Here is a 12,670-nt window from a genome sequence, read left to right on the forward strand (position 1 = left end):
CACTGCAAAGTATCAGCAGGTGCCAGTTTTGGGACCGTTAACCATTCAATAGTTACAATATTTTAGCTTCCTTTTTTTTTCAGTTATAACAAGAGCTGACCACAATCACCACATCAGATCTTGCTTAAAGGTGCATTGTGTAGAGTTTCTGGTGGAAACCAAACCAGACCAAGTTACAGGTCAGATCTGTGGAGAGGCGACCCAGCTCACTGTCAGAATGTCTGTTTTTCTAGGTATTTTTGAGCTATAAAACCACCTGTAATTGAATAAATGTAAAGTATGTGTAGAATTCCTCAGTCGTCCAGGTAGAAACATGGCAAAAAAGAAATTTAAATGTTAATTTAGGTCAAAAACGAAATCAAAAAACAAAAAAACTAAAGAACTGAAGAAGCAGCTTGGATGTGCTGTGAAACTTTTACAACCTAAATAAATGTTTGTCCAGTTGACAAATTGAATTTCTCCTTTACCATAAATGTAAAGTAGAGCTGTTTAATGTCATACTGTGGAACATTCCAGGCAAAGCAATGACATTTCCATGGAAACAAGCAGGTGACAGACCCCTAATGCACCTTTAATAGTCGGTAAGTGGAGCTGTTTAACGTCATGCTGTGGAATATTCTTGACAGACCATTGACATATTCATAGAAACAAGCAGGTGACAGACCCTTAATCGAAAAGTTACACAGCGCACCTTTAAATCTTTCATCCAGTTAAAACAAAGCCATATTTTTTAACAGTACTATTAGTCAAATCCAGTTTTAAAAGACAGCTCAACAGTCAGCCCCCGGTGCTCCGGGCTGCAGAGCTGAGAAATGACACTGTCCATAGAAAGTGGGTCTAGACAAGCGCGCTGAGTAATTTCAATGTAATGGCCACTGGCTTTAGCCCTGAGCTTTTTATCAAACACATCTGTGCTCCATTACTGCTCCACTCTCTGCTCTAACCGCTCGCTAATGACAGTGTAGAGGCCTGGGACGCCATAGCAACCAGGCGAAAGACCATGGAATATCTGGGCTGTTATGGATCGATGGATTAAAAGAAAACTGTGTCTCGAAAAAGATAAATATGTACTGTTTGTTGTGTGTAAATGTTCGGTAAATTAGGCTGAATTTTGAAAAGCAAAATTAAGCAATTTTCTGAACTTATGTTGATGTTGTAATGTTGTTTCCTCGTCATGAACATATCTAGAGTTGTGTTTTGTGTCATTCATACATGTTTAGAACAGCGTCGGCAGTGATGTGGTCTCTGTATCGATCCGTTGTGGTAAAACGCAAAGCTCCTGATTTACCGGTCAATCTACGTTTCTCCCCTCACCTATAGTCATGCTTTGGGTAATGACCGAAAGGACAAGATCATGGATACAAGTGGGCGAAAATGCGTTTCCTCCGCAGGGTGTCTTGGCGCTTCCTTAGAGACAGGGTGAGGAGCTCAGTCACACGGGAGGAGCTTGGACTAGAGCCGCTGTTCCTCCACGTCGAGAGGAGCCAGCTGAGATTCGGGCATCAGTTCCGGATGCCTTTTGGGCGCCTTCCTTGGGAGGTGTTTTGGGCACGTCCCACCAGGAGGAGACCCAGGACACACTGGAGGGACTATGTTTCTGGGCTGGGAACGCCTCGGGGACCCCCTGGAGGAGCTGGAGGAAGTGTCTGGGGTGAAGGAAGTCTGGGTGTCTCTGCTTAGACTGCTGCCCCTGCCCCGGATAAGCGGAAGAATACGGATGGATGGATGTTTAGCTCACAAATTCTGCTTATTTAGGCCAAGTTCTTCTCAGTCTGGTCCACCTTGTGATGTCATGTGGTAATACAGGAAGTGCTCCATTGTGTTTTTAAACCCCTTACACCTTCACTAAAATCACTGGGATGATTTCAGCCCTTGTCCATCCCTGAGTCAAATTTCATGGGGTTTGGTAAAAAATTAACCGAGATATTGAGAAACAAAATTTTTGGCCCCATTTACCACAATGTTAACTAAAATTTCAAAGTGATCCAGAATCCAGGATTTCTTCCGGATCACCCCCAAAATAAAATCAGTTCTTCCTTTTCACATTTCCAACAAATCCTGAAAATTTCATCAAAATCGGTCCATAACTTTTTGAGTTATGTTGACAAACAAACAAACAAACAGACAAACGCCGGCAAAAACATCACTATAAACAATCACTATAAGCATTTTGAGCTTTGGAGATGTAGATAGACTAATTACGAAAGGATTACTCAGACATGTGTGAATCAAACAAAACAGAACTCCAAGCACATTTTTGAGAATGTAACAGCATAACATATAACATGACTTAAAGCTCGTAAGAGTCAAATTTGCTTAATATTGGACATAACACAGTGGAGCACTTCCTGTATTACCACGTTAAATGACAAAGTGGAACAGTGTCTAAATATGCAGGTTTGTTTGTGACGTGTGAATGAAACTAAACCCAACTCCGGGTCTGCTGTTTGTGATGAGGAAACAACATTATACCATAGCTCAGAAAATAGCGTAATACGGGCCCTTTAATATAATCGTATTAACTTAAAGGTTGTATAGAGGATTTTTTAAGGGAAGTGAAATACAGTGGCAGTCCAGTTTCAAATGGACCAACACCACCTTCCTCCTCCCCAGCTCCCTCAGTAGAAACACCTCTTCCGCCTCCTTACTCTAGAAATCACGCTTGTTTACAGCCAGTGAGCGTTCAGAATTATTATTGAAGTGACCCGTCTAGAAGTAATTTAGCGACCGACGTGTCAGTTTTTAGACCCTTCGTCTGCTTCAGTCGCGCCATCGCTGGAAGGAATCTCCAAGAATCACCTCAGTTTGTCTTCACTTGTTTTTCCCTTCTCTTCTTCTTTCAGCGACCTCAAAAACTGACTTTCTTTTGCAGCGAACTGGACGTGGATTCCCGTCTGCCATCGCAACAAACTTTGTGCGAAATGCGAGGAAGCGACAGTTTGAAAAAGCCTCTAAGAACCGCTGCATAAACCACATAATCCCTGCGCTCCGCGAGTCAGTTACACTGGGGAGTTTAATTGACAACCTAACAGCCAATAGAAAATGAGGGAGCCTCGTTTTCTGATGTTGATCTGGCCTCATTATGTCCACAGTTGATAGATTTTCATTCTTTTTTTTTCTGGTCATCATAATTACAAGGCTGCTGTGTCTCTGTAATGGTGTTTTAAACTTTCAATGACAATTTGAAACTAAAAAAAAAAATCCTCCATACAACTTTTAAGTTGTCATCGAGTCATCTGCGTTTAAAACTCATTCCAAAAACAGCTCTTGTCTCTGTAACTTGCATAAACGGACGTCACAGTGTACACAGTCTACATAAAAACTCCCTCACCAACCGCACTGCATCTGCTCTCAAGGCCGCGCTGATAGAGAAGTGCATTAAAAACCAGTGAAGCTTGCAAAGAGCCAAAATGGCCGCTATGTCATAAAAATGCTAATATTTACGTGCATATCTATAGAGTCCCTGAAGGCATCTGATGTGTTCGGGAGTCTGCGTGTCGTGACTTCATTTCGTTTTATCCCCAGACTCCGCAATGTTACGACAGCTATGAATATTGAGAAGTTAAATTTTATTATAGAGAGTGGTTTTGTTTTTTGTTTTTTTTTATCTTTTGTCTGCTGTTCTCCGTCGGCGCTTCGCTTTTTGTTTTGTTTTGTTTCGCGAGATGTTTCACTTTTTGTTTCTATGGATACGTCATTGCTCTGTCTAAAATGTTCCACAGTGTGACATTAAACAGCTCTACCTTACATTTATTCAATTACAGGTCAAAAATTGCTAGAAAAACAGACATTCTGACTGTGAGTGGGGTCGCTTCTCCACAGATCTGACCTATAACTTGGTCTGGTTTGGTCTCCATGAAGATAGAAAGGTTTAATGCCACACTGTGAAACATTCCAGACAAAAGGCAAATAACATCTCCATGGAGAAAAGCATTTAACAGACCATTCACCGGAAAAGTTGATCTTGGTGGGTTGGAGTGGAGTTCGGAAATATAAAATTGGTAACACTTTATAATAAGGTACAGGTGTAGTTAGCCTTAATAAAGCATGAACAAAGGCTTAATTAAGAATGAACAAAGACTTAATTAATAATGATTCACGCTTGGTAACTACTTAATTACTACCTTAATTAGCACTTGCACTTAATTTGCCTGTGCTGTAAATAGTTATTCATAATTATTTCATACTTAATTACTCATGAAGTAACCATCTGAGCATTTATTAATGATTAGTAAACTATGAGAAAATGATTTACTAATAATGCAAGTGCAATTATAATTCAGGCAGCTGTTATCTGTTAGTTAAGTCTTTTTGAGAGCTTTTCTAAAGTGAAGACTAATTATCCTTTATTAAACATTTACTAAGCGTGAATCATTATTAATTAAGTCTTTGTTCATGCTTTATTAAGGCTAAATAATGTGTAGTTATTATAAAGTGTTACCATAAAATTTTCTTTCTGTTAAATATCAGTTACTAAAAATATGTATTATTTATGTTAAAGGTCCAATAATACACAAAACTGACTCTTGTTTGTTAGTTTATTTTCTTTGGTCAATTGACATAATCATACATCATATGACAATGATTTAACACAAAATTTTTTATAAAATTTTATTTTATGTGTAACTCTAAAGTTATTCTATAGACCGAAGGGGTTTAGGCAGAAGTTTAACACTAATTTTTATTAACATGTAGAACAGAAAACAAGATGACAGAACAATTTGCAGAAACCCCCCCCACAAAACTCATCTTTTATGAGTGCAGGAAAAAATATGTACTTAAATCTTTTACAGAACACAATACAATATATGTCAATGTTCATCCACACACACACACACACACACACACACACACACACACACACACACACACGCACACACACACACACACACACACACACACACTGACCATGTACATGTTAATATTTATTTTTTACATTTACATCACAATACACTGTGAGCTTTAAGTCATGTTATAATGTTGTTACCTCCTCAAAAACAGACCTGGAGTTGTGTTTTGTTTCATTCACACATGTTTGAGTAATCATTAGTCTACATTAATCTACATCTCCAAAACTCAAATAATGCTCCGTTCCACCTTGTGATGTCATCTAATGGTAGTTTTCAAGTTCTGTGCACTGTGGTACAAAGCAAGAAATATCTGATGAAGGCTTTTTTTTTTTGCTGAAACATTATTTTAAAAAATAAAAAAGCTTTTGGACATCGGGTATCTGAGCGTGCTATGCATTTTTTCACTTTGTTTTCGAGTTTACAGCTAGTTTTACCTTTACATGTTCACGGGTATTTTTTAAAACAGAGACATTTCCCTTCGTTTGTGCTCATCTTTTACGCGCAAACAGCGAACTTGCTTCTGAAAACGAATCTTTCTAAAAACTCCGGAGTGGAAATTCTGGAAAAGTACAGTTTTGTGTTTATGTGTAAATTGAGATAAAAGGAATTTTAGTAGCTGACGCGCCAAAAGAGCGACAAATTTTAACCTTGTGCTCTGAGGATGATGATGGAGGATTCAGAGCAGCAGTCGCATTTCTTCTGGTCAAACACTTTTTATGTTTTTGCATTTATACACACAGGTGATGTTTCATATCCAGGACCAGAGACAAATGAGGCTCGGAGGTCAGACATTTTACCACTTCTTACCACAACAGATCTGTGGAGAGGCGAGTCCGCTCAGTAATGCACGTTCTTCAAGGTTTTTTTGAGTAATATTTACAACTGTAATGAAATAAATGCTACAGGTTTGAGTCTAATCCAGGTGCCGCCCAGAGACTTGGCGTAGTTATGACGGCGCTCGATGGTGTATTTATGTGTAAACGAAAACTTTTTTGAAAACATTGCTGTGTGCGCGATTTTATTTTGGGAAACGGAGGGAAGGAATTGTTCGTTTCTCAACAAACCCGGCTATGTGTAAATGTAGCTTTAGTTTGGTAGAGACTGACAATGATCCAAATGATTTTCGTGAAGGTGTATGGAGTTTAAAAACACAGTGGACACACACTTCCTTCTTGTATTACCACATGACATCACAAGGTGGAATGGAGTGTTTTCAGTCTGAGAGAAGAACTCAGCCTAAATATGCAGGATTTGTGTGTTAAAATGTGTGAATGGAACAAAACACAACTTCAGGTCTGTTTGTGATGAGGAAAAAACATTATAACATAGATCAGAAAGTAGTGTAATATGGACCCTTTAAAGAAATTAACGTTTTATATCAGGGGTGTCAAACTCATTTTGGTCCGGGGGCCGTATCCAACCTACTTTGATCCCAAAGGGGCCGGATCAGAAAAACTCATGGTCATATATACCCCAAAAATAACAATAAGTTCACATATTTGTGCAGAGAAATGCAAATCTATTATAGAAATCTTTTTTAATTGATGAACTCTTTCTTATTATAATATTATAATATTATGAACAACCTGAAACTTTAAGAAAAATTCAATTTCAACACAATGTTTTAACATTAACTTGTATGCAAATAGGAATAAGTCAATTTTTCTTGGAAAATCCTGCACTCAGCTCCACTTTTCTCATTTTTGACATTTTTCTGATGAGGGTGTTACAGTCAACAGTCAAAACGATCGTCCTTTAAGAGCGTTTGGAAAGAGACAAGTCTTCATTTGTGCTGCTCTGGTGGGAGGGGCCACGTACAGAGACGCTGGAGACGCTGCTCTGCTCAGCACCGCAGAAAATTAACAATATTTTAATAGAAAATATAATTTAAATATTTTAGTAGAAAATCACCCAAGGGCCACATTAAAGATCTTGGAGGGCCGGATCTGGCCCCCGGGCCTTATGTTTGACACCTGTGTTTTATATGTTATAGTCTGATTCCTCAAAGTAGACACCCTTTGCTTTACTATAAACCCTCGTCCTTGAGGGTGCAAAGCAGTGATCAAAGCAAAGGGTGTTATTTGACTTTTTAGTTTTGGTGCCTCCAGTTAGAATCCATAATAAAACGTCATGAAAACAAATTAAAAAATGAATTAAAACCATGTCAAAACTAAACTGTTTGTGTAAATAGTGACAGCGTTGTTGTTTTCATATCACCAGCTGTACTTCCAGTCTTCTGTTATTATGTATTTTCATTCCAATCTTCTGTTGCTTTGTGTTTTCCAGAGCCGTCTCCTCACCACCGGCAGAAGGCGCCCAGCACTGACCTCTGCTACAAAAGTGAAGTCAGCAGTTTGATGGACTTCCACTCCCCAGACGCTTCTCTCGACAAAGGTACAGCACCGGAGCCCTACACACATACAGTAACGCCCGTCCTCTGCTTAAATAAAAGAGGACTTTGACTTTGGTTTGAAATTTCATAAACATGACCTGTGCGTGTCCCCGGGTAAGAGGTAAACATGGTTGAATTAAATAATGTTCTTGTAAAGCTGATTTATTCTTAATTACAAAAACATTGGAGATGACGGCCAATCTGTTTATGTTATAATTTGGTGTTTGGGTTCTTAACCACCTGGACCTAAATGTAGCTAAAACCAAAGAAATGGTTGTAGACGTCCGGAAAAAAGTCCACAGCCCAATAGCCAGCTCCATCCATGAGGAAGCAGTAGAAATGGTCGACTCTTATAAGTACTTGGGAGCTGTGCTTGATTCGTCTTTATGGTTTGATAGTAACACTGAGCAAATCATCAAACGAGGACGACAGCAGGTTCACTTGAAGCGGAAGCTCAGCTCTTTTAATGTGTCATGTAACATTTTAAATAATTTTTATCATTCTTTTATTGAAAGTTTGCTGACCTTTTCTTTTATTTGTTGGTTTTATGGATTATCTGTGAAGGACAAGAAAAGTCTGAACCAGATAGTAAAAGTGTGCAGCAAAATCAGTGGTGTTCAGACGGAGGATTTGGTCTCTGTGTGGAGACATCGGGTGTTACAAAAGACGAAGGCCACACTGAACCAGACTAACCATGTACTGCACTCACAATTCATGAAAATGCCCTCTGGGAGGCGCTATGTCACCCCACAGCAAAAGACTAACTGTTACGCCAAATCTTTTATTCCTTCTGCCATAAGGATTTTAAATGGAAAGTGAGCCCGAAATGTGAAAACAGGAAAACAGGAAAATACCACCATCTAATCCATTTATTTCAACAAAGTAACTGTAATCCAATTACCACTCACTGAAACAGTAACTGTAACTGAATACAGTTACTCATAATTTGTACTCTAATCTGTTACTCCCCAACACTGTCTACAGTAGCTCTCCACCCCCTTCCAAGTATCTCACCTAGAGATTCCTGAATCATACATATTGTTCTGAATAACTCGTATTTGATTTAATGAAACGCTTATTACCATTGTAAATGTGATGACTGTCTTTGTGCACTAATAAATAGATAATAGTTGTGTAAAGGTTTTATTGCCATCAAACCCCATTTAAGACTCTTATATTTACTAAATTCCTTGTGACGGCTAAAAGGAGTAGCTCTCTTGCATTTTTGTTTTGTAAAGGCAGCTCACCAGAGGAAAAATGTTGGAAACTCCTGCTGTAGACACTTGTACGGTGATAGTAAGAGTGCATCAGTGGGTGTTTTTGTTGGAGACACCGTGATTGGCTGACAGTGACAGAATTTTAACAAAAGCCAGGATAAAGTGATGAAATACAGTCTTCATAAATGTTGTATTACTTCCAGTTTCATGTTTTATTGCTGTGTTTTCAAACCCTTTTTGGTTGAAATTGTGGATTATGATAATTCAGTGACATATTTTAAGCGTTTGTGTGTTTTTCCGGTGCCGCGTTGACCTTTGTCTTACATCATGTTGTCTCCACAGAGCTGTAATGACCTGTACTTTGTGGTCAGTCTGTGTGACTCTGACCTGTCTGTGGTCTCACCGCTGCAGCCTGTGTTTACATCTGTGACAATCAGATGCTCTTCTGTGGATGAATGAATGAATGCGCCAGGAAATGACCTTTTACTTTTTGAAATCGTCCGTGATCAGTTTGGGGCTTTTTAATCAACATTTGTCTATCGGTATGGATGGGACAAGATCGTGCAAACATGAGAAAAATGATCGTGTGAGTGTTTACATTTGGATCGCACAAAAATAGGGTGGGACATGTTGGTGAGTCACATCTCTTTAACAGTTCCAAAAACCAGTGCTAGAACAGAAACAAAATTATGAAATCAAATAAATAAAAATGGTGAAGCCAAAATTGGAAACTGGATCATGCAATTTATATATTAATAATTATGTTAAAATCTTGTTTTCTCTCGTTCTTGTGGACCCAAACTTGTATCATGTCCTGATCTTATATATCGGCCAATCATGTGTCTGTAAAGAGCAGAGTTTTGACCCTGGATGAATAAAGATGTACATTATACTGATTTAATCCTTATTTTTAAAGACGCATATTGTTTTGCTATTACAGTGAAGAATAAACTATAAACTAACGATTGTTATAATACAGTATATTGCATATTAATTGTGCAAATGCTGATTACTTTAATTTTATTTTGTGGTTAATTGTCTGTGTAATTCATGGACCTGATCTGTGTTCTAATGTTGTTTCCTCATCTTAAACACACCTGGAGTTGTGTTTTGTTTCATTCACACACGTTTAACACACAAACCCCGCATGTTTCGTAAGGCTGAACGATTTTAAGAAAAAATTAAACTGCAATTTTTCTGGCAGATATTGCGATTTCATCCGTGATTTTTTTTCAAATCAGTGCTCATGAACATTTGCAAACATCAGAAACTTACATCATACCGGAGTCCTGCAGCGACGATTTGATGCTGGACCTTAAAGCCCAGTTTACGGTCCAGCGTCAAACTGTCTGTCTTACCATGCAGAGAGTCTGTGTCGACCGACGTGCACCTCCGAAGTTTAAAAACTACATGTCAAAATGATGCAGACAGCAGGGGAAGCGACGTACACAATCAAGGCTGTGTTTGGTCCTCTCTACTACCACTCTACATTTCCTGTACTTCGCTTTCCTTTCTTTCAGTGTACATTGAGTAATAATGTGTTTAATGCAGCTTTGCACACATTTGTTTACGTTTTACACATACTTAACTTAAAACTACATGGCTAATTTACATAAACTATAAGCGCTGAAAAAAAAACCCAGCTCACTTCTTGTGCGCTGATGTGGTTCAGCATCTGTCAGACTAAAGGAAAATATGGCTACGTTCAGACTGCAGGGCTTAACGCTCAGTTCTGATTTTTTTGTGAAATCCGATGTTTTTGCGAGGTCGTTCACATTTCCAATTAAATGTGACTTGTATGTGACTCCAGTGTGAACATTAAACAGCCCAAATGTGTCCCGCATGTGCACTGGAGACACGACGACGTCAACCGCAGCGAGCGTGCTCTGTGTTTACGGAAGTTGTCCAAACATGGACGTGAGCGCACCTGGAGATTTTAAAGTTCCTCTCGTACCGGAGCCAGAACATGAACAACTTACTTGTTTTAAAGAGGAGATTGAGAAGGACGAGGTTTTTGGCCGTGGTGTTTTGTGGGGCAGCGGCAGCGACGTCCGTTGAAAGGAACGTGTGGATGTGGAGACGTAGCCAAGAGTGGTGAGTGGTGATGTGCTTCGCTTCAGTGACACTGAGTTCATTAACAATTTTCACCTACTTCAGCGCAGAATAGTGACGTTTGTGGCTTGTTTATAACGTGTAGGTCGGATGAATGTGCTTTGGCCGTTCAGACTGAAGTCGCATGTCAAAAGATCGAATATGTATTGGTTTTAGGAGCACAAATCCAATTGTCCTGGGTCACATTTGAAAAAATCAGATCTGTGTCGTTCAGACTGTCTTTAAAAGATCAGATACAGGTCACATAGAGGCCAAAAAATCAGATTTGGGTCACTTCAGGCTGCAGTCTGAACGCAGCCTATGAGTGTTCTTCCTGTGACAGAGGATGTGCTGATGATGGTGAGGCTGTTCTGTGCTTCTGTCGTGTTGGAGATGGTCCATGTTAAACTTTACACGAACGCCTGGTTGAAATCGTTGCCTCCTCACATTTTAGCGGTGAATTATTTTGTGGTCCATAGACGTCAATGCAGATTAATAAATCCATAAACTGAGCTTTAGGAGCACTGCAAAAACCCACGGCTTTGACGCCTCCAAAATCATGTTGTCTGAGATTGTGCAAAACAATAGATCCTTCAGCCTTAATATTTAGGCTTCTCGCAAAAAGAAAACACACTGTTCCACCTTGTGATGTCATGTGGTAATACAGGAAGTGCTCCATTGTATTTTTAAACTCCATACACCTTCACTAGAATCATTTGGATTTTAATAGCCAATCTGATTTTTAAAGCTAAAAGGTAGATGTTATGTTGAAAATTAAGGCATTTTGAGCTTTGGAAATATAGACAGACTAATAATAAAAGATTACTCAAACATTTAAATGAAACAAAACACAACTCCAGGTCTGCTATGAGCTAGTTCATTTTGCATTATAGACACCATGTAATATAGATTTACATGTTTTATTGCCATATAATAGATAAAAAAAAAACGGTTTAGAGATTTTGATTGATGGTCGATATCACACAGATAATATCAGTGTGCAGTCTCCAGCAGGGGCCGTGAGGCTGCAGGCGCTCGCTGCTGCCCCCCTGTGGTGCTGCTCCAGTGGACAGAGGCCAGTGGGAAAATATGAGACGAGAGTGTAGTGTTCAGAGCATAAAACACACACACACAGATATACACATATATATATACACACAAACACACCTAGTACTGACGATTTTAGGTTTTATAATGGTTATCTGTATCAATAAAATCAAAAAAGCTCAGAACTCAGTTTAAATATGCAGAGTTTGTGTGTTAAACTTGTATGAATTGTCCTCAACTAAAACATTTCTGGATAGCTATTTGCAAACACCTTGCAGATGGTCTGGAAATTGCCTTGACCCCTTCTGCTGATCTGACTATATTTGGAATACTACCCAACCAATATAACAGACACGACTTGGACATTATCTCCTTTTCGACTCTTGTAGCCAGAAGACGAATCCTATTAGAATGGGAGTCACCGACTGCTCCAAAAGCCTCACACTGGCTCTATAATCAAATATACAAAATCTCTCAGATCATTATAACGTTACAACCTTCTCAAGAAGATCGAGAAGGTTCTAATTTCGTGTGCTTCCACTGATACAAATGGTACAAAGGGGGGGTATTAAAAAAACAACAAAAAAAAAAACGACTATTAACTACTAAACACATACTCTTCTTTAAAATTTTCTTTAACATTAACTTTTATTTTGTACAATGATAAGCAATAAACCTTTGTGCCTTCGAAAAAACTTGTATGAATGAAACAAAACACAACTCCAGGTCTGTTTGTGATGAGGAAACGTTATAAAACAGATCAGAAAATAACGTAGTATGGGCCCTTTCTGACTCCTCAAAGCAGCCACCCTCTGCTTTCTCGACATCGCCGCAGACTCTTGTCCTTGAGGGCGCGAAGCGGTGATCAAAGCCAACTTTTTTGTTTTTGTTTTGACGCCTCCGGTTGGAATCCATAATGTAAAACGTCATGAAAACAAAGTACTGAAGATTATAGGTTTTATAACGGTTATCTGTATCAGTCCGATCGATAGACAAAGCTGTGAATAATGTCGGCGAACTGAAACTAACTTGCACGGATCTACATAATAAACTCAGGCCGCAGTGGCGTATTG

General features: G+C 39.0%; 1 protein-coding gene across 1 annotated transcript in view; it reads left to right on the plus strand.

The window, feature by feature from the left end:
* The window catches only part of kazna (kazrin, periplakin interacting protein a), a 428,011-nt gene that overhangs the window by 308,400 nt on the left and 106,941 nt on the right, over window positions 1-12,670 (plus strand). The window contains exon 8 of the mRNA XM_055165615.1: window positions 7,137-7,244. Within this exon, the coding sequence (XP_055021590.1) occupies window positions 7,137-7,244 (108 nt within the window). The remainder of the gene's footprint in view (window positions 1-7,136; window positions 7,245-12,670) is intronic.

This window comes from Boleophthalmus pectinirostris, unplaced genomic scaffold (genome assembly GCF_026225935.1).
Source record: "Boleophthalmus pectinirostris isolate CB_2022bp ecotype Guang Dong unplaced genomic scaffold, ASM2622593v1 HiC_scaffold_8, whole genome shotgun sequence".
Classification (NCBI taxonomy): Eukaryota; Metazoa; Chordata; class Actinopteri; order Gobiiformes; family Gobiidae; genus Boleophthalmus; species Boleophthalmus pectinirostris.